Source organism: Chiloscyllium plagiosum, chromosome 44 (assembly GCF_004010195.1).
Source record: "Chiloscyllium plagiosum isolate BGI_BamShark_2017 chromosome 44, ASM401019v2, whole genome shotgun sequence".
NCBI classification, from domain to species: Eukaryota; Metazoa; Chordata; class Chondrichthyes; order Orectolobiformes; family Hemiscylliidae; genus Chiloscyllium; species Chiloscyllium plagiosum.
In genome coordinates this window covers 14173357-14196242 of record NC_057753.1, presented here as the reverse complement: position 1 = coordinate 14196242, position 22886 = coordinate 14173357, and the positions used below count along the sequence as shown (strand labels likewise).

General features: G+C 42.3%; 4 gene segments (V, D, J or C); all 4 read left to right on the top strand.

Moving 5' to 3' along the window:
• Positions 1–708: 708 nt before the first annotated feature.
• LOC122543721 lies at positions 709–2998 on the top strand. The segment is given in 3 exon segments: positions 709–765; positions 866–1169; positions 2869–2998. Coding segments are annotated over 3 exon segments (480 nt in total).
• Positions 2999–4707: 1709 nt separating this feature from the next.
• On the top strand, positions 4708–5170 carry LOC122543720. The segment is given in 2 exon segments: positions 4708–4753; positions 4854–5170. Coding segments are annotated over 2 exon segments (363 nt in total).
• Positions 5171–13114: 7944 nt separating this feature from the next.
• On the top strand, positions 13115–13793 carry LOC122543719. The segment is given in 2 exon segments: positions 13115–13353; positions 13444–13793. Coding segments are annotated over 2 exon segments (387 nt in total).
• Positions 13794–19488: 5695 nt separating this feature from the next.
• Positions 19489–20145, top strand: LOC122543718. The segment is given in 2 exon segments: positions 19489–19738; positions 19829–20145. Coding segments are annotated over 2 exon segments (354 nt in total).
• The last annotated feature ends 2741 nt before the right edge of the window (positions 20146–22886 follow it).

Sequence of the window (22886 nt, the reverse complement as noted above, 5' to 3'; positions counted from 1 at the left end):
TGGCAATGCTAAACTTTACATGGTATTTGGAGCATTAGTTAGAAGGAAATGGGTCTGGATAGGTTACTCTTTGGAGCGTTGGTGTGGACTTGTTGGGCCGCACTGTAGTGAATCTAAACTAATCGAAAGTGTAAATGAGCTTAGTGACGAATGCTGAGAGGATCCAGAAGAGGGAGTAGGATAGTCGTGAGCATGAGTTTAATGAAACAGTAGCAGAATTCCAGAGTAAAAGCATAATCTAGTGAAAATGATAAATAAGATGTTGCTGTATGAGGTTGAAATTGAGTTCAGTGATGCTGGTTCTGGGATTGAGGGATTGCACTTTGATAGTGTGCAGTTTGTCGGGCCGCATCGTTAACGGGTGTGACGGAGCCCTTGTGGAAGCCAAGGCAATTTGAGACAATTAACTGATTAACAGCATGAAGTGGCGCCAATTCGTCAGTATGACAGTAAACGAACATATCATTTTGATTAAGGGTACTGAGAATCTGTGGATTTGATTATCATGGATGGAAACCAATTTGTCAGAGTTCCCTTTACTTCGTTTTGTGAACGGTGACTGCAACCCAATTCAGAATGTGTTAATGCACTAAGAGTCAGTCGTCCTTGAACAGAGAGCAGGAAACATGAAACTCAGAAACACGACATCATCATACCGAAGGCGGGGTTTTGGAATGAGTATCTTCAAATATCTGACTGTTGCACAGAGGATAGAGACAATGTGGCTCCTCAGTATCTGTGTATTGTTGGGATCAATTCTGACAGGTAAATGTGAAGGAAAGGCTTATCAAATTTCTATGACAAATTCTATGTTTACCTGATGCCCGGCAGTCATGATGCCTTTGATATTTGTTTTCCCTTTCAGATCTGAGTCAAGCGGATTCTGTCACTCAGTCACTTGCCTCAGATACTGTGACAGAAGGAGAAGCGGTGAAACTTAACTGTACCTATGACACTACATGGAGTAGCTATGTACTATTCTGGTATCGACAGCATCCAGGCACACAGCCCGAATACATACTGAGGAAAAGTACTAATGGCAATGTGTATAAAGCAGATTTTGCTACAGAACGTTTTTCTATAGATCTTCAGACCTCGAAGAAATTCACCAGTTTGACAATAGCCGGGCTGGAGCTGACTGACACTGCCGTGTATTACTGTGCTTTTTGGAACTCACAGTGATGAGAAACAGTCTGAACCCTTTACAAAATCTATGCCTTTAGACAACAGATATGTCTCTACTTGTTGCAATTTGAGTTGAATCCAGGGCAGCTACAATTTTCTGTTACTAGCTCAAACCCACACTGAGAGGAAACCAAGCTAACGTTGGATCAAACTGTCACTGACCTGCTTCCTGTAATTGTTGAGAAAGTAAACGACACACTTTGAGCACGAGATACAGGGAGAACAGAATCCCGTGTGAACGCACTCTTGCTAGTCTCCAACCTCAACAATATGTTGTCATGAAAGTTGTAGACAGTGACATGGAGGGACCTCTCAATTTCTGAGTTTCATATTCTCACCTCCAAGAGAAAGCAATGTGCTGCCAGCATCCAAAGATATTAAATATATTTGCTGAGGGTGGGACTGTAGAATGGGTGACACAGTAATGGTCCTGTACTGTACTTTGACCCAATTCCCCTCTCCTGCTCTTTCTCGGTATGATTGTCAACTGTCTCAATTTGTATCTCCTCTGTTGGTTTAACTATTCGTGAATCATTACAGTCCTTGCCCCACTCAAATGGCATGCATCTGTCTTGAGTTTCATTCTTATTCACTTCTGTTGGGTTCTCTCTGTACCACTGAACACAACATCATTTTTATTTGAGACAGCAATAAAAAAAAAACCTAAAATGTTTCAGGCTATGAGTTACATTGCAGTTTATCAAGTTTCAATTGCAATTTGAATGTGATTTCTCTTGTTATGGCTCCACTATTGTTATCTCGGTTTAACAAAGATGTCCAGGGATATTTATTGCTCGATTAATGTGACCAGAACTGTAAAAGCTTCACTTCTTGTTTTGACCTGTTTTGCTGACAGATGATGGACTTGTGATAAATGCTGAATATTTTGCACTGGACGAACACAGCAGAAAGAAAGCAACAAGAATTGTTTGAAGAGTTTGAGAAGAAGCAGGAGCGTGCATCTGCACCAGGAATGGTCATTAGAATGATCGGCCTCTTTCCGCATTGCGAAATGCAATGTGTGTCCAAGGAGCTATATCTTTTCATTATTATCTGCTGTCATAATTTCTCCCATGGGAGTTGATTCCATGTTCTTTTCCAAAGAAAGGTCACAAAGACTCCATTGATACCGGTAGTCTGTAAGTTATTCTCACTGAGAATGAACTGCAGCACAATTACCTTGCTTTATATGTGTAGCTTCACCGTAATGACCTGACCAGAGGTGCATTATCCCAAAGAGCACTCAGACCACAGATTCGCTGTCCAATTGTCAAAATGAAAGGATGTGTCGAGTTTAGAGCGTCCATTTTAGGTAGAGATGAGAAAGCATGTTTGATGTTTTTTTTTTCATTTAATGGAATTTGATTCTTTGGAATTCCATTTCTCAAAGTACATCGGACATACAATATTTTAATATTTTAAAAACGATGTTTAACAGATTTTTGACGACCAAGGGAATGAAGGATTATGAGGAATGTGCAGGAATACATTTTTGTTATTACATTTAGATCAACTATGATCTTCCTGAATTGTTGAACGACCTGCAAACAGCCGGGTGGCCCACTCTTGTATCCTCTTCTTATGTTCGTGTGAACAAAGAAAAATCTGAAGGACATTCTCAAAACGCTTTCTAATGAAGTTGTTGGTTTTTAATTTATCTTTCCTTTTTTTTTGTCCTGCCTCTCCATCATCTGGCGGATCTGAGTCCTGCCTGTCCAATCTTCTTTGGATTTATCACCTCCGAACACAATGCCTGTTTATTTGTGTTTGTCAGGGAGTCTGTCTGATTCACTCACTCACCAGCCGAAGGTGAAAGCAAACATTGGAAAGGGTATCCCCCTCACCTAAACCTATAGAGAGGGGCAGAGTGCCGACCTATCCTCGGACAAGCTGCCTGCCTCCTCTATATTGGGGAGACAGGCCGGCTACTTGCGAAGCGTTTCAGAGAACACCTCTGGGACACCCGGATCAACCAACCCAACCACCCTGTGGCTCAACACTTCAACTCCCCCTCCCACTCCACCAAGGATATGCAGGTCTTTGGACTCCTCCATCACCAGACCAAAACAAAACGACGGCTGGAGGAAGAGCGCCTCATCTTCCGCCTAGGAACCCGCCAACCACAAGGGATGAACTCGGATTTCACCAGTTTCCTCATTCCCCCTCCCCCCACCTTGTCTCAGTCAAATCCATCGAATTCAGCACCGCCTTCCTAACCTGCAATCTTCTTCCTGACCTCTCCGCCCCCACCCCAGTCTGACCTATCACCCTCACCTTGACCTCTTCCACCTATCACATTTCCGACGCCCCTCCCCCAAGTCCCTCCTCCCTACCTTTTATCTTAGCCTGCTGGACAAACTTTCCTCAATCCTGAAGAAGGGCTTATGCCCGAAACGTCGATTCTCCTGTTCCCTGGATGCTGCCTGACCTGCTGCGCTTTTCCAGCAACTCATTTTCAGCTCTGATCTCCAGCATCTGCAGACCTCGCTTTCTCCTCAAAGATTTCTAAATGTTGGAACAGGTTTCAAATCGAACACGAGTGCAGACAGAATGACACCACACAGTAGGACATGCATAATCTATGACAAAAACACATGTAAAAATAACAGGGGATTTATAACCCCTGGGGCAGATAGAGCTTCTGAGATCGTTTTCAGCTGTACATGGGGCTATATTAGAGTCACAGAGATGTACAGCATGGAAATAGTCCCTTCGTTCCAACCCATCCATGCCGACCAGATATCCCAACCCAATCTTGTCCCACCTGCCAGCACCCGGCCCATATCGCTCGAAACCCTTCCTATTCATATACCCATCCAAATGCCTCTTAAATGTTGCAATTGTACCAGCTTCCGCTGGAAGGCACATACAGAGAGTGAGAGTGAGGTAGGAATCTGAGACTGAGTCTACTGATGATTGTTGAAAGGAACAATCAGATCAAAACACGTAATTTTAAGTCTAACTAGAGAAAAAAAACCGATAGATTGGTATGAAGAAGCGAAAAATGGAAGACGTGATATCAGAGATGATAATGGATAGGTTTGACGTTAAGTACAATGAAGCGGGAGGTAGCACAGGAGGGTCAGTACTTTGATAGGGTCATTTTGCATGGTCACAGAAATTTTAGGGTGGGCTGAAATTTTCGAAGGGGGCGGGCGTCAGTATTTTGGGAGAACCATCTCACTGGTTAACAATGAAAGCTGCCTTAAATTAGGGAATTGGGACAGAAAGAAATGGTCTTGCGAATAAGGCTACCGAAAACATGGCAGCTGCTGATCATGGATTGAGCCAAACTATCGGACTTGTCGATCGTCTGTTTTCAGGGCAAATTGTGTAACTCATCTTGGGAAGTGTCAATTCACTGATTGTCATATCTCCCCCTGCCACCATCACGGCATTGTCACCGACACAAACCAATGAGGTGAGATCATCAACAAATACGACAGCTGCTTCCTGTGAGCGAAGCTTTAGAGTGGTAGACCTTATTTAACTGACTGCCTTGTTGAATAAATGTCAGAGATCATGCGGCTGTTGAGCATCTGCTTTGTGTGGGGAGCATTTCTAACAGGTAACTGAGAAGCAAATGTATCGCACTTTTCTTTTCAAGTCCCATTTTAAACTAACGACATTCTCTCTTTTTGGCAATTGTTATATGCTTTCCCTTTCAGACATGAGTCATGCAGATTCTGTCACTCAACCACTCTCCTCAGCCGTTCAGACAGAGGGAGAGGCGGTGAATCTGAGCTGTACCTTTGATACTACATCGAGCAACTATGTATTATTCTGGTATCGACAACAGCCAGATTCGCAGCCCGAATTTATCCTGAGAATATATCCTTCTGGTTCTGAGGATAAGGCAGATTTTGCTAATCGACGCTTTTTAGCATTACTTCAGACATCGACAAAATCCATGAGTTTGACTATTTCGTGGCTGCAGCTGACTGATGCTTCTGTATACTTCTGCGTGCTCAGTGACACACAGTGATGAGAAAGTGTCCCACCCTTGTGCAAAAACTGTCTTTCAAGGTAGATGGATATTCATCTGTTGGAATTTCTGCAGAAACCTGGACAGTACAATGTGATTTTAGGAGCTCACACTCACTCTGAGAGGAAACCAACCTAACCAAGGATCAACCTGTCAACCCACTGTTTCTCGTAGTTGCTGAGAAGCGAAAAATGGAAGACGTGATATCAGAGATGCAGACTCCCGAACAGAGTACCATTTAATCAGACCCAATTGTACTTCCCACTCTAACGAACCCGCTTTCATATTAGTTGCAGACAATGAGCTAGGAATGAGCTGTCCTTCTCTAAGCTTCACATCCTCACCTCCACCACAAGTCAATTGCAACCAGACAGACTACATGAGATTCCTGAGAGCTGAGCTTTTGATTGGTCGTCTTCAATATTCGATGACCCTGTTACATAGAAGAAAGTAACAATATATCTGCTTTGTATCTGAATCGTGCAGTTAGCACTTTTACCATGTAAATGTGAAAGAAGTACATTTCAACTTCCTTTTGAAATTTTATTTATTCAGAATTTATTTGGAAATTCTGTTATTCAATCACTCCCCTCAGGTCTTTAAACAGAAGGAGAGGTAGCGACTCTAAGGTCACAGAGTCATAGAACTGTACAGAACAAAAACAAATATTTTCGTCCAACTCGTCCATGCCGACCAGATGTCGTATACGAATCTGGTCCCAATTTCCACCACTTGGCCCATAATCCAGCAAACTTTTTCGATTCATATACTCACCCAGATGCGTTTGAAGTATTGTAATTATGTCACTCTCCACCAATTTCTCTGACAACTCATTCCATACAGGCGAATATTTGAGTAAAAAAGTTGCCCCGTAGTTCCTTTTAAATTATTCCCCTTGCACCCTAAATCCTATAGTTCTATACCACCCCACCCAAGGGAAGATACCGTGTCTACTTACTCTATCTGCACCCTTCATGATTTTATAAACTTCTGCCAGGCTACCCCTCAGCCTCTGATGCTCTAGTGAGAACAGGCCCAGTCTATTCAGCCTCTCTTTTCTTTAGCTCAAACCCTGCAACCCTGGCAACCTTTTTCTATTTTTTTTTCATGGAACACTTTCAAATTTCAGATTTCACAAAATCCTTGAGACCGAAATTGCAGGCAATATTCCAAAAGTGGCCTAACCAATGTTCTGTACAGCCACATCATGACCTCCCAACTCCTATACTCGTTGCTCTGATCAGCAAAGAAAACCATGCCAAACGTTTTCTTCACTATCCTACCTATTGACGACTCCACTTTCAAATAACTATGAACGTGCACTGCAAGGTTATTTATTCATTAACACCCCCAGGACCTTTTCATTATGTGTTGTAACCCTGCCCTAATTTGCCTTCACTAGTTGCAGTACCTTACATTTATCTAAATTAACCTATGTCTGCCACTTCTCGACCCATACGCCATTCTGACTAAGATGCAGTTGTACTCGGAGAAAACCTTCTTCACTGTCGACCACATCTCCAATTTTGGTGTCATCTGCCAACTTACTAAGTATACCTCCTATGGTAAAATCGAAATCATTTATTGAAATGATGAAAGTCGGTGGATCCAGCACCAATCTTTTCAACACAGCACTCATCACAGGTCTCCAGCCTGAAAAGCAACCCTCCATCACCACCCTCTGTCTTCTACATTCGATCTAATTCTGTATGCAAATAGCTAGTCTATACCTTCTACTGGTACTGACATCTATCAAACACGCAACAGAATATTTACAGAGAAAATATTGCGATGGTGATGAAGATAAAGTAGATTTTGCTGAAAAGTTATTATTTTGCAGAACTCTAAGAACTTAATCCGCATTTCTTTTACTTCACTGTTTTTCGATTGGTAATGGCTCCACACATTCGAGAGCATCGGTGATGATAAGTTTTCTGTTCTTTAATTGTTACAAACATTCAATAAATTACGGAAGTTACAGATCATTAAGGACACAGTCTTAAGTATAGCTAACATTGTTCAGAATGTAAATTTACGGCTGTTTTAAAGGTCTGAGATCTGTTCTGTGTATGAACGAAACAATCCTGATTTAAAACCCACTCTGAGCAAATGCATTATCTGAACAAACTGTGAGCAATGCATCCAGGAAGCTGACATGAGAGATGTGGTAAGTGCTGCTCAAAACCATAGGCAGGCGAGCAAAAAGTAACAAAAGTTAGAGCAAATAATTTGAATGTCATCAGTGAATTAATGAAGTTTATCTTGACATTCCAGTTCTCAAAAAGAATGTTCGCTAACTCTGCTTGTGAGTTAATGCTGCTGGCAATTTGGGTGGTGTTCTGGATTTCTGAACCCGGCACCCACTATGACTGAAGCTCTGTTACTTGTTTCGACTGGTGCAGAGGTTTCTCCCCATTGCTAACTTTGCTGGAGCTGTTTCTGTGGTTGTCTGAGAGGTGGTCCTATAATCAAACATGAACTGGGATAGTTTCACTTTGAGTGAAGTTGCAGGCCGCTTCGCTGAGCATTCCTTGAAAGTTTGGACTGCATTTACCACCAGACAATTGGATGATGGGTGGTATGGATCTGTTCTTACATGCCTGAAGCCATTCGACTCTAGAAATTATCCAAATTCCTTGCTGGTAAGTTATAACTGCTGTCCGTGACTACCATGTGTGTTTCCTTTCGCCATCCCCGTGTTTGATGAATAAACTGCATGCACATCCAACCATTTTGAATGTGAGTCCACAATAACTAAGAAGAGACCCATGAAAGGAATATCATAATCGACGTGCAAACGAATCCAGGGTCTTCCCGGCCATTCTCATGAATATGGATAAGCTGCTGGCAGTAATTTGTTACCTTGTTAGCACTCTGGGAGCTATACCATCAACCCAGCTACATCAGGATCCAAGGCTGACAACTGGACATAACTTCTCGCCAACATATCCATTTTGGAAATCCCTGGTGGAGTTCAACTGGTGTCTGGAGGTGACATTTGTTCGGGGCAAAAATCGAGCTCCCCATAATAATAATATGCTGTCCTCCACAGTGATGTGATCTCGCCAGGTCCAGAAAGATTCCAATCCTGTTTCTGCTAGCCTTTTCGTTCCCCCCAGTGGTTTCCGTTTTGCCATTTTTTTCTATCCACGACAGACATTGCCAGTGGTGACCACAAGTGCGTAAAGGAAGTTTGAAACCAGAACAGACTCTTCTAGTGGTGGCTCTACTGGTGTTGCATCTGGCAGTGTTTGGCCGCGTAAGACTACCATATTGACCATGTTCCTTGCCGTAGAGTGTTCCAAATTACACTTGTTCACAATCAGAATAAGAAGACAAATCTGAATTCGACCAGAATCTGTGGACATCATGATAACTGCCAGACATTCCTGTGCTATCAGGCATAATATTGCTTCAGCATCCGAAATGGGACTATGTGGCGCCGCCCTTTTGGCGCCGATCATTTGGCCCCGCCGTTTTGGCTCTGAACTGTTTTGGCGCTCATTACTTTGGCGCTGAACTGTTTTGATACCAATTCAGTATTTAAAAAAAGTCTTGTAGAGCCCGTAAGAAATTCGTTTTTATTGCATTGTAAGAAATAAATCTAATTCTTTTTTATTCATTATTTTTAAACTATTCATCATAAAAACGAATTTCTGCATTTTGCTACATTTATCAAACACATATAGATAACCATTGTATGAAAGTTTTGGTTTGTTTCTCTTGCTTAGAATGTTTACAGCCATTTCTGGTATGGACTGTACAAGGAAATAGAAAGAAAAATGTATTACAGCTTTCCAATGTGAAGACAGAAGAGCTTAAGTATCATCAAGGCAGTAGATGACTATTAACAATTATTAAATGAGAAAATAATTAGAAAACGAGATTTGAATCTACAGCGGGTCATTACAGCTTTGACTATCAACTCTTGCTAGTTGAGAAAATTACATCAAGTCGTTAGTCATCCTCTCTTCTTTAAGCAAACAAGACTTTTTCAAAATTCTGAATTGGCACCAAAACAGCTCAGCGCCAGAGTAATGAACGCCAAAACAGTTTCGAGTCAAAACGGCGGGGCCAAATGATCGGCGTCAAAAGGGCGGCACCAAAACGTACCCGACCGTCAGCATCAGCCAATGTCTGAGAAGCATGGGCTATCGGGTGTTCCTCTTCGCTACATCACTGCTGAGTGAACATTATTCTGATAACATACAGGGGCGTATGGTATGTGAGCAACACTCTTGCTTGGGATTCGTACTGTGCTAATATCGAGATGATAATAGTTATTCTTCTGCTCCCTGAAACCTGCATCTTGGCATCGAGACCATTTCCAAGGCTGGTCCACTTTTAGTAGCAGGCATGAGTGTGCGAGGGTAGAGGACAAGTTATATATTTACATGCTGTAATAATTCACCAGTCAAAGGAATGACATGAGCTCTGAAATGTTGGAGCCAGGCACTTTCCATTGCTCTCACATTACTGTCAAACCAGTATAAATAAGGGTTGTTGACTTTGTACCACAAACATGTCACTTGGGGTGCCTGTAACATACATTCTCTGTCCTAAGCCAAATAACATTATTTCCAAGCTTTCTAATTTTTTTCAGATGTTTTATCTGTTATTAGCACATCATTCAGATAACTGGCGACCTAAGGTAACCCTCGTGAAATGTTCTCTATTTTTCAGTAGAAGATTGCATGGGCTGCTGATAGCCCAAAAGGCAGTCGCAGGTATTGGTGCAAAGCCTTATTAATTGTCTCACATCTCAAGGATCATCGTCTAATCTCAATTGTGTGTATGGATGTCTCATGAAGGAAATATCCACGCCCTGGCTGCCTCTTCAATTATTTTTTGTAAGTTTTCTACGCAATGTTTACAGTTTTTGGAATCCCCACAAAAAGAACTAACCCTTTCAGCGTCATAATTGGCCCGAGTTGTTCTGCACATTGTGCAATTGTTTGTAACCATCAATGATGTTGAGACAATCAAGTTGAACGTTTCTCAATTAATTTGGCCACTTCAATCTTCGTCCGAGCCTTTAACTGCAGTCAGTGGTATCTGAACCAATTGTTTCTCATGAGAGATTGGAACCCAAGTTGTTCCTTAATCTGTACCAGTTCCCGTTATAAGTTCTTAGTTTCGCCGATGTGCTACACAAACTTAAGGGTTGGAGGCCAGGATGAAATCTGGTAAAGACTGGTTCCGTAATCACTGACACAGCTGCAGCAGTATCAAACTGCATGAGAACCAAGTGAACATTTGACTGGAAGTTTATTTTGATTGGTTCTGATTTGCTTTTGCGTGAACACTTTTACTGTTTGAATTCACTCCAGGTGAACTTTCTAGCGTGTGCAATCTCCTGGATGCCGGGCTTCGAGTTGTCGTGTTCACTTCAGACCCAGTAGATTTCTTTTGCTGTCTCTTTTGCATACTAGCTGAAACTTTAATTGGGCTGTCAGCCCGATTTCTCGAGAAAATGTTAACTGTTTGGCCAAGACTTGGTTTTGTTCTGTGGTCTTACCGAAAGTCCCTCTCTTCAGGATGTGTCCTCATTAATACTATGCAATTGCCTTTAGTCACGTGATATTTCCCAACCTCTGTCATTTTGGAGAGTGTGCCCACTTCCACTGAACTACCCTTTCACTCTTAAGCTCATTTTGCCACATTTTAAAAGTACAAAGCTAGTTGCTGTACCTGTCTGATGTCCAGTTGGGCTGAAGTTCAGTTAGTCGGCGTTTTTGAATGGTCACATGATTATTCCCGCCTAACATCTCATTTCGGTTCAAATATCAACAAATGCCTCTGCCATTCGTCTTAACTTGGTCAAAACTCTCGATAAGAATTCTCCCGATTCTCGAACTGCTGAGTAAAAACGACAGCATCTTTTGAGTCAGAACAACAATGCGAAGTGGAAAGATAGTGACACGGCTCCCTTCATCCGGGTGAAGTGATAGCCTCGTGGTCGTATTGCCAGACTGTTAATCCTGAAACTAAAATCCCAGGTTCTAGCTTTTCAGCAGCACATAAAATAATTTCTATTCGTTAGTAAATAACTGGAATGAAGAGTCTACTGGTGACCGTGAAACCATATTCAGTTGTGGCAATGAAAAGATCTTGCTCACGTATATCCATTAGGGAAGGAAATCTGTTGTAAATACCCGTTCTCACTCACATCTGGCTTCAGGCACCCAGAGCTGTGATTTCCTCTTACCTGCTATCTGAAATGGACGTGCTTGCCACTGGGTTCAAGAGCAGTTGTGTGTGGACAATAAATACTTGCCAGTCAGCGAAACTGACAAAAAAGTTCCAGTGTTGAGTGCTGCGAGGAACCAGCAGAGGGAGTTTGATATAACTGAGATAGAACGGAAGGAAAACGTAATACATGGCTAGTATTATGGTGGAACTGGTAAAAGCTCAATAATGACAGATAACATTGAGACTATGTTCAGTGACGTGGCAGATGGGATTTACGATCATTTCCGAGATGTTAACTCTTGGGATTCAAGGATTTTGGTGTGGTTATAGAACATAGAACATAGAACATAGAAAAATACTGCGCAGTACAGGCCCTTTGGCCCTCGATGTTGCGCCGTTGCAAGCCCACCTAACCTACACTAGCCCACTATCCTTCATATGCCTATCCAATGCCAGTTTAAATGCCCATAAAGAGAGTAACAGTAACCAAACTCGGGGTGTTCCAATTCACTGAGAGTTAGTTCGCTGTTCACACCTTCAAGCGACACAAGATAGTGATATGTAAGGATTCATAATACCAGCAGCAGTTTACTGAGAGCGAGGTTTTAGGATGGATGTTTTCAAATAACCAAATGCTCTGCTCACGGAAGACAATGTCAGTGCTGTAACTCAACTTCGACCTTTGTGGGTAGCATTCCTCACGGGGAGGTTTTCAAGAAATGCAATGCCCATTTCCTTACAAATCATGCTTCAGAATAGCACCATTCTGATATTTTGCACTTGATATTTGTTCACCCTTTCAGATGTGATTCACAGATATTCTGTCACTCAGTCGGCTTCTTTCATGTTCAGGGGAGAAGATGATGCCATGACTGTAATCTGCAACGATGATACTACATGAACTAACTATACGGTAGTCTACTACCGACAATACAGCCTACTCTTAGTGTAAACAAAGACTGCGGTGTTCATGAGTGAAGTATGTTCCTCTACACAAATTCAAACGTGAAATACAACGTTGTAGAACATAGAACATAGAACATAGAAGAATACAGCGGAGTACAGGCCCTTGGGCCCTCGATGTTGCGCCAATGTTATTCTTCCCAAAGTGAGTCACCTCGCACTTAGCTACATTGAATTCCATCTGCCACCTTTCTGCCCAGCTCTGCAGCTTCTCTATATCCTAAACCTTGTGTTTGTCGATCACTGAGGTGCAGCTGACTGACCCTATCAATATTACTACACTTATTGGAACTCAAAGTGATTACAAATATCTCTTGGAGCATGGATTGACACTTATTTTGAAGTTAATGTAGAATTCTGGACAGTTACAATGTGTTAGCAGGAGCTGAAAGTGGCATGCCCATCAAGCGGAAGCCAAACTAACCTCGGATTAAACTGTCATCTAACTGCTCAGGAATAAACTGCAGATCCTGATCATTACACAGACACAGAGCAGAATTGTATATTTAACGTTCATTCATTGACTAATATTTCATATTTGCATCTTCTGTTTGTGCTTTTTTCTTCCTTAACTTTTAACTTTTTCTCCTCTTGCAATCCTACGTATATACAGTTTCTGCTAAGTGTACTTTTATTTTTAAAACATGAAAGATTCTTGGTAGTTACGTCACACCACATTTCAATCACATTTATAGGAAGGTGGTGAAGAAGGCAGGGAGGAGCCAGTCACAATATGAACAAAACTCCGCTGTATGTGTCTTTCCTTCCTTCTGTATCTACTGAATGCGTTTCCTAACTGATGCGGCTTAATGCACTTCGAGCAAGTACCACAAAATAATTTAGATCTATTGTTTCAATCCAGTTCAAGTATTTTTTTCACCACATGAAAGTATTCCCTGCTAGACAGTTCCTCATTTTACATTAATATATTGTAACATCTATTAGACCCGTTCTTTCAGTTGCGATTTAGTTGTGCACAATTGTTCCTACGATGTACAATGGTCTTCTAATTTTATCGTTGATATTAGGTAGGTTTGGATATGGATTTCGTTTTCTGTGAGGCGATTATATTTTCTAACACAGTACAGTAATCAAACTGCAGTTCCTTTATATTTCAGGTGATGTTCGGTCAGAGTCAGTCACACAACCTCGCAAAAAACTCTCTGTGATTGAAGGCGATACTGTAATTGTAGGTTGCAGCTACACAACAAGGTCTTCGAACCCTGACCTATACTGGTACAGGCAGTATTCGAATCAGGCTCCGGACTTCATTTTATATCGGGATAACAATCGAAGAAAAGATGCAGATTTTGTCAATGGAAGATTTGAGGCCAAACAAAGGAATGCAGAAAAGAAGTTTCCTTTAAAGATTACACGATCAGAAATCCAGGACACTGCTGTGTATTTCTGCGGGTTGAGAGACACAGTGGTTGAAAATTCGTCTGGCGTTGTACAAAAACCTCAGTGACATGGAACTTCTATAGAAGTTGGTGAAGGAACAACCTTACCTTCTAAGCGTCTGGTTCAGTTCGCTCCTGGAGTGAAAAGAACCCGTGACAGACATGTTTACATCTACGAGGTCGCCTTGATCGCGCCAAGTTAACAGCGCGACTAGGTTACTCATTCTTTGAGATCAATCTGAATGACATTGTTCCAAATATTATATCCCTCCTCCTGTATGACCTGGGACTGAAGCCTCTCCTTTGTTTTCCTGTAGCTTCTCCCGGATCGTTTTCGCAAAAGATCCGGTTTTCTGTCTCTGTCTCGGATACTGGAGTCATTTAATGGACGTGGACCATGACTTGTGCCCCGAGCATCTTAGAATAAAATCATCTTCTAATATCGGAGGTGAAATAATCAAGTCTGCTACATTTGCCATGTCCAGCTCGTCCTCAGAGGTTTCTTCACCACTAGAGTGAGAATGAGAAACTATAGGTTCTGAAAGACTTCGGAGGTGTTCTGAGATGCCGGGTCAGTTTTACTCCTGCCCCTTCTGTCGGGTCTGAGCATTCACGAGTTCCACGTGCTTGCTCAGGACCGTCTCTCCTCTGTGTTCTTTGTATGTTATAGGATCTAACCTTGTGTTGAGCAGAACCCTTACTCATGTTAGACCATTCCAGCAGTGTCGACAACAAACTTCGTCCTCTGAAGTATACATAGTCTCTTGCTTGGAGGAGACTTGTGCTCTGCATTGGCTTTCCTGATACCATTTCGCCCTTCCATATATGCCGAGAAAGATCAGGTTTAGATTATTGCAGAGGTTTCCCCCATTGCGAAATATGCTGGAGGTGTCCCTGTGTTTGTCTGAGAGGTGGTCCTATAATCAAACAGGAACTGGTACCGTTTGGTTTTGAGTGTGGATGTAGGCTGCTTCGTTAAGCATTCCTTGAATGCTTGGGCTGTTTTTACCTCCAGACTACTGGACGATAGGTTGCATGGATTGTTTTCTAAATCCATTCGACTTTAGGAAATGTCCCAATTCCTTGCTTATAGGTTATGAGCACTGTCAATGACCACCGTAGGTATTGTACAATATGCTCACAGATTTTCAGTCGCCATCCCCGTGTTCGTTGAATGAACTCCATGCACATGCAACCATTTTTAATGGGCGTCCTCAATGACTACGAACATAGACCCAATGAAAGAGATGGCATAGTCGACATGTAAACGGGTCCAGGGCTTACCCGGTCATTCTCATGAATATGGATGAGCTGCTGGCAGTAATTTGTTACCTTGTTAGCATTCTGAGACTAAAGCCATCAGCCCAGCTACACCAGGATCCAAGGCTGCCAAACAGACATAACCTGTCGCCAACATATCCATTTTGAAAATCCCTGGTGGAGTTTAGCTGGGGTCTGGAGATGACATTTGCTCGGAACAAAACTCGTGCTCCCTATAATTATGTGCTATCCTTCACAATGATGTGGTCTCACCAGGTCCAGAAACGTTGCAATTCTGTATCTGATAGCTTTTTGTTTCTCCCAGTGGTTTCTGTTTTGCCATTCTTTTTTATGTCCACAGTCAGATATTGCCAGTGGTGATTGCAAGTGTGTAAAGGAAGTTTGAAACCAGAACAGATTCTTCTCGTGCTGACAGTACGAGTGTTGTATCTGGCAGTGTGTGCTGGCGCAAGACTTTCACATTGGCCACTTTCATTCGTGTCGAGTGTTCCAAATTATATTTGCGCACAATCAGAATAAGAGGCAACATCTAAATTCGACAAGAATCTGTGGATATCATGAAAACTGCCAGACATTGCTGTTCCATCAGGCATAATTTTGCTTCAGTTTCAGGCAATGTCTGCGAAGCATGCACTGTCGTGCATTCCTATTCACTAAAGTCACGGGGTGAGTGAACATTACTCTGTTAAGCATACAGGGGTGTATCGTATGTCAGCAACACCTTTTGCTTGGGATCCGTATTGTGCCAATACCCAGATGATTATAGTTATTCTTCTGCTCCCTAAAACCTGCATCTTGACTGCGAGGCCATTTCCCAGGCTGGCCCATTTTTAATAGCAGTCATGAGTGTACCAGCATGGAGCACAGGTTATGTATAAACATGCTGATATAAAATACCAATCAAAGAAATGACCTGACCTCTGAAATGTGACAGCGGGGCAATTTCGATTGTCCTCCCATTACCTTCAAACTTGTGAAACTCGGTGTTGTTGACTTTGTAACGCAAGCACGTCGCTTTGGGTGCCTGAAACACATATTCTCCCCCCCTAAGCCATATAACAAGTTGTCTAAATTATCTCAGGTATCTTATCAGTTATTAGCACGTCATTCAGATAACTGGCAATCGAAGGTAAATCTCGTGAAATGTATTCCATTATTCAACAGAAGATTGCATGGGCTGCTGATGTCCCAAAAGGCAGTCACCTATATTGGTGCAAACCCTTCCGATTATTAATTGTCTCACAGCTCAAGGATCTTCGTATAATCTCAATTGTGGTAGGTATGTCTCATGAAGGAAATCTCCATGCACCGGCTGTCTCTTCAGATTTTTTGTAAGTTTTCTATGCAAAGTTTCAGTATTCATATAGCTGCACAATACTGTTTACAGTTTTTGGAATCCCCACAAAGGTGAACTGACCTATCGGGCTTCATAATTGGTACGAGCAGTTCTGCCCTTTTTTGCAAATTATACTAATTTGAAGATTCCTTCGCTATCCTGTCTCCTTATTTTCCTCGCCTAGTCTTGTACATAAGACAAATGGCAGCTGGTGGGCGTTGCAAAATAGTGGAATACCTTCCAGGTCAATATGTAAGGTCGCCTTAGCTCTTTTGATAGCTCCTAGACCTTCCATAAAGTTTTCCATCTATTTAATTTGGACTTGACTCAGACAAATATATTGTGATGTAACAATAATGTTGAGCCAATCAAGCTGAATGTTTCTCAACTAATTTCGCTGCTTCGATCTTCGGCTGAGCCTTTAACTGCAGTCACTGGAATCTGAACCAATTGTTTCTCATGAGAGATTGGAACCTCACCTGTACCTTAAGGTTCTGAGCTTCGCCAATGTGTTACACAAACGTAAGGTATGGAGTTCAGGATGAAATCTGGTAAAGACTGGTTCCATAATCACTGATACGTCTGCTGCAGAATCAAACTGAATTAGAACCAGGTGACAATTTAACCGGAAGTTTATTTTGATTGGTTCTGATTTGCTGTTGGCAGAAGTGAGGTCTGCAGATGAAGGGCTCCCTCCGAAAATTTCGACTTTCCTGCTCCTTGGATGCTGCCTGATCTGCTGTGCTTTTCCATCAGCACATTCTCAACTCTGATTTGCTTTTGCCAAGCAATTTTACTGTTTGAAGTCAGCTCAAGGTGAACTTTCGAGCGTGTGCACTCACCTGGATGACGGGGTTCGAGTTGTCATATTCAATTCAGTAGATTTATTTTGCTGCCTCTTTTGCAAACCGCCCACCACTTTAATTGCGCTGCCCGGCCGAACTCTCGAGGAAATGTTAACCGTTTGGTTAAAGCTTGGTTTTATTTTGTGGTTTTGCTGTAGTCTGACCTAAAGTCCCTCTCTTCAGTATATGTCCCCATTAATGCCATGCAACTGCCTTTAGTCAAGTGATATTTCCTAAACTCTGTCGTTCTGGAGAGTGTGCCCACTTCCACTGACATACACTTTTACTCTTAAGCTCCATTTTCCACATTTTCTAATGACAAAGCCAGTTGCAGTACCTGTCATAAGTCTAGTTGAGCATCGGTTATTCGGCGTTTTTGCACGGTCACAACATCACTCCCGCCTACCAAATGGTCTTTTAACATCTCATTTCGATTCAAATAACAAAACATGCCTCTGCCACTCGTCTTAGCGTCGTCAAATCTCTTGACAAGGAGTCTCTTGGTTCGCCAACTGCCAAGTAAAAACAACAGCATCTCAGTGAGACAGAACCACAATACAAAGTGGAAAGAAGCTAAAGCTGCTCCCTTCATGTGCGGGAGATAATAGTCTCTTGGTAGTATCGTCAGACTGTTAATCCTGAAGCTAAACTTCTGGCGACTCCGGTTCGAGTCTTTCAGCAGCACATAGTGGAATTTCTATTCGTTAGTAAATTACTGACGTTAAGAATCTACTGATGACCATGAAACCATAGTCAGCTGGGTTAAATAAGATATTGCTCACGTATATCCTTCAGGAAGGGAAATCTGTTGTAATTACATGGTCTGACATACATCTGACTCCAGACGCCCAGAGATGTGGTTGACTCCTACCTGCAATGTGAATGGACTCGCAAACCACTCGGCTGAAAAGCAGCTGTGGACAGCCAATAAATGCTTGCCAACAAACAAAACAATATGTCACAACTGACAAAAAAAATCCCAGCAGAGTGTGCTGTGAGGAACTAGCAGAGGCAGAGAGATGTAACGGAGGCAGAATGCACAGAATAAACAATACATGGCGACGATGAGGGTGGAATTGGTAAAAGCTCAATACTGACAGATAACGTTGAGGTTGAGTTCAGTGACGTAGCAGATGGGATTTAAAGTGTAGCACTTGGGATTCAAGGATTTTGATGTGGTCACGAGTTCACAATGTAGTGGTACATGGCAGGTCATTTTTAACTGATTATTACAATTATGGCAGTAAATTGAGCAAAGAAAACAGTGTTCAGATTATGGCTACTTGGAATCTCGGGGATTATTTGTCATGGATTGAAACCAATATATCTGAATGCTATTTCTCCATTTTAAAGAGAATAACAGCAACCCATCTCGGGGTGCGCCAATTCACTGAGAATTAGTTCTCTGTCCATGCCCTCACTGCATGTTAGCGATACAAGACAGCAATATGTACACATTCAGAGTCCCGGCAGCAGCTTACTGAGAGCGAGTTTTTCGTATGGGATTTTTTTCCAAATTTCCAAATGCCCTGCTCACAGAAGACAATGTCAGTGCCGTTACTCAAAGTCGACGTTTGTGGGTAGCATTCCTCCCGGGGAAGCTTTCAAGAAACATGCAGTATTCTATTACCGACAATGCAGCCCGTCATGTTGTGAGAAAAAGAAACCATGGTTTTCATGACTGAAGTATGTTTCTGTACACAAATTCAAGCTTCAAATGCAACGTTCTCTTTATCTATCGCTTAGGTTCAGCTGACTGACTCTGCCTGTACTGCGACACTTTCTTGAACTCACGGTGAGTAAAGACATCTCACCCTGTTAAAAAGAAGCTCGTGTGGCATTATGAACTCTTATTTTGAAGTTTGTGTACAATTCTGAACAGTTGCAATGTGCTAGCAGGAACTGAGATGAGCACGCCCATTGAGAGGAAGACAAAGTAACTTCGGATCAGACTGTCATTTATCTGCTGTGGAAGCAAACTGCTGAGTCTGACCATCACACAGACACAGAGCAGAATTGTATAGTTAACTTTCATTCATTCACTATTATTTCAAAATTGTGTTCTTCTGTTTCTGCTATCTTCTTTCTAACGTTTAACTTTTGTTCACCTGCCCTTGCACACTTTCCAGTAATTGTTCTTTTCTTTTTGCGACATGAAAAGTTCTCGGTAGTGACATCACAACACGTCAATCACTTTTTGAGTAATGTGATGAAGAAAGGAGGGAGGAGCCAGTCACGAAATGAACAAAACCCCGCAGTGTGTTGACTTACCACTCTCTGTCTTTTCTTCCTTCTAGATCTACTGAATATGTTTGATAACTGATGCACTTTAATGGACTTCGAGAAAGTACAGCAATATAATTTAGATCTATTGTTTCAATCCAGTCAATATATTTCTTTCAACTCCCAATATTATTCCCTGCTAGACAGTTCCTCCCGGTACATTAATAGATTGTAAGATCTATTGGACCCCTTCTTTCAGTGGCGCGTCAGTTGTGCATAATCGTTGCTACGATGTACAACGGTCTTCTCATTTTATCATTGATATTAGGTAGGTTTGGCTTTGGATTACGTTTTCGGTGAGGCTATTATACTTTGTAACATGGTATGGTAATTAAACTGCAGTTCGTTTATATTTCAGGTGATATTCGTTCAAATTCGGTCACACAACCTCGGATAGCACTATCTGTGATTGAAGGCGATGATGTGATTGCAGACTGCAGCTACACAGCAGACCATTCCAACCCTGAACTATATTGGTACAGGCAGTATTCGAATCAGGCTCTTGACTTCATTTTATATCGGGATATCAGTCAAAAAGAGGATGCAGATTTTGTCAATGGAAGATTTGAGGCCAATCAAACAAATGAAGAAAAGAAGTTTCCTTTAAAAATCACACGATCAGAAATACAGGACACTGCTGTATATTTCTGCGGTTTGAGATACACAGTGGTTTAAAACTCTCCTGGTGTTGTACAAAAACCTCAGTGACATGGAACTGCTATAGAGGTTGGCAAAGGAATATGCTCTACTTTGTAAGCCTCATTTGAAGCTCAGGAAGATTCGTTTTTCATCAGAATTAAATTGTATTATCTGCAAGTCTCACTCAAGATCTCACAATCTATAAGTTAAAGCTGATGCTCGAGTGTCAGAAGAGAGGGAATATGAAGTTTGTGTGGTTGGCACCATTCGACTAAATTGCAACACTCAAGTCCCAACTGACCTTTTATATGGAATACCCACAACCACAATTTTTGAAATTAAGAGCAAAATTCTCGCAGTTACAACGTGTATGTCCTTATTTCTCAAACAAAATCAAGAGCAGAAGAAATTTATGGAAAGCCTTGCGCGTGTAGCTGACACATTCCTGCATTGTAATGGAGTAGATGTCAGATTTAGCAAATTACCATAATTTTGCCACGCCTTTACAGTAGTTCAGAGAGGCTAACACAAATTGGAACAACGTCTCATCTTCCACTTGGAGGCATAACAGCTTGCAGGACTCAACATTAGGTAAAATGCTGTGCCTGACCAGTTCTACCCAAGCATTTACCTACTTTCACATCTCTGGACCAGTCATTAAAACAATTGCTTTCAGTGCAGCCAACCGACTTTCACCTTCTCAGAATCTGCAGCATTTCCTGTCAAAACGTGTGTCACTGGAAAAGCACAGTAGGTCAGATAGCATTCAAGAAGCAGGAGATTCAACGTTACAGACATAATCCCTTCATCAGGAATATGGAGCGGGAGGTTTGATGCCAGATAAATTGGGTTAGGACTGGGGGATGATATGTAGGAAGGCGATAGGTCGATGCAGGTGTGATTTAATTTTGATGTTCGGTGGGGAGGGTAGAGTGGATAGGTGGGAAGGAAGATGGACAGGTAAAACAGGTCAAGAGGATGCTGCTGAGTTGAAATTTTGCATGTAAGAGAACGTGGGGAAGTGGAGATTTCAAAACTGGTGAAGTCAATGTTGATGCCACGTGGTTGGAAGGTGCCAAGGTAGAACGATGAGGTGCTCTTCCTTCAGTTATTGGGTGGGTTTGGACTTGCATGTCGTTGGGGTGAGTGGGATGTAGGAGTTGAAGTCATTGGCCACAGGGTGGTGAGGTTGTTTGGTGCGGTAATCCCAGAGATGTTCCATGTACTGCTCTGTAAATTGCCTTCCTGTCTGCAGCAGACTTGGAATTATCCTTTAGGGCTTTTGCTGAAGGTGATGGGGTAGGTATAGGCGCAGGTTTTATATCTCGTGTGGCGGCAAGGTAATGTACTGAGTATGTGTAGGGTGGACTGATGGTGGTGGGGAGGTGTAACCATAACAAGGGATTCGTGGAGAGAATGGTCTCTGCAGAACGCAGGTAGTGGTTGGAAGAAATTATATCTTAGGTGGTGTGGTCTGACTGAAGATGGCGGAAACAGCGAAGGATTTCACATATATTGGGACATTCATGGGGTGGAAGGTGGTACTGCAATTTCCTCTCTTGTTTCCCACTTAATCCTAGGATATATCCCATCAGGCCCGGGGGACTTGTCTATCCTCAAGTTGTTCAAAATGTCCAACACATCTTCCTTCCTAACATGTATCTCCTCTAGCTTACCAGTCCGTTTCACACTCACCTCTTCAACAATACGGTTCCTCTCATTCGTAAATACTGAAGAAAAGTACTCATTCAAGACCTCTCCTATCTCTTCGGACTCAATACACAGTCTCCCACTGCTGTCCTTGATCGGACCTACCCTCGTTCTCGTCATTCTCATGTTTCTCACATACGCATAAAATGCCTTTGGGTTATCCTTGATCCTATCCGCCAAAGATTTTTCTTGCCCTCTCTTGGCTCTCCTAATCCCTTTCTTCAGGTCCCTTCTGGCTATCCTGTATCCCTCCACTGCTCTGTCTGAACCCTGTTTCCTCAACCTTATGTAAGCCTCCTTCTTCCTCTTTACAAGACATTCAACCTCCCTCGTCAACCAAGGTTCCCTCACACGACCATTTCTTTCCTGTCTGACCGGTACATACAGATCAAGGACACGTCGTATCTGTTCCTTGAAAAAGTTCCACATTTCCACGACATCTTTCCCCGCCAACCTATGCTCCCAACTTGTGCTCCTCAGATCCTGTCTTACAGCATCGTAATTACACTTCCCCCAATTGTAAAACCTACCCTGTTGCACGCACCTATCTCTCTCCATAACCAAGGTGAAAGTCACAGAATTGTGGTCACCATCACCAAAATGTTCACCCACTAACAAGCCCTTCACTTTTCCCGGTTCATTACCGAGTACCAAATTCAAAATGGCCTCCCCTCTGGTCGGACAATCTACATACTGTGTGAGAAAAGCTTCCTGGACACACTGCACAAACACCGCCCCATCCAATCTACTTGATCTAAAGAGCTTCCAATCAATATTTGGGAAGTTGTAATCGCCCATGACTACTACCCTGTGGCTTCTGCACCTTTCCAAAATCTGTTTCCCAATCTGTTTCTCCACATCTCTGCTGCTATTGGGGGGCCTATAATAAACACCCAACAAGGTGACTGCACCTTTCCTATTTCTGACAGATCAACATGGTGTTGTAGCTCCCTCTGTTGACGAAATGCAGTAAAAAATAAACGCCTGGCAGTGAAGTCATTGTGCTCAAATTAACGGAAAATCACGTTCCACATTTATGCCACGTTGGAATTATCTTTGCTGTTCCT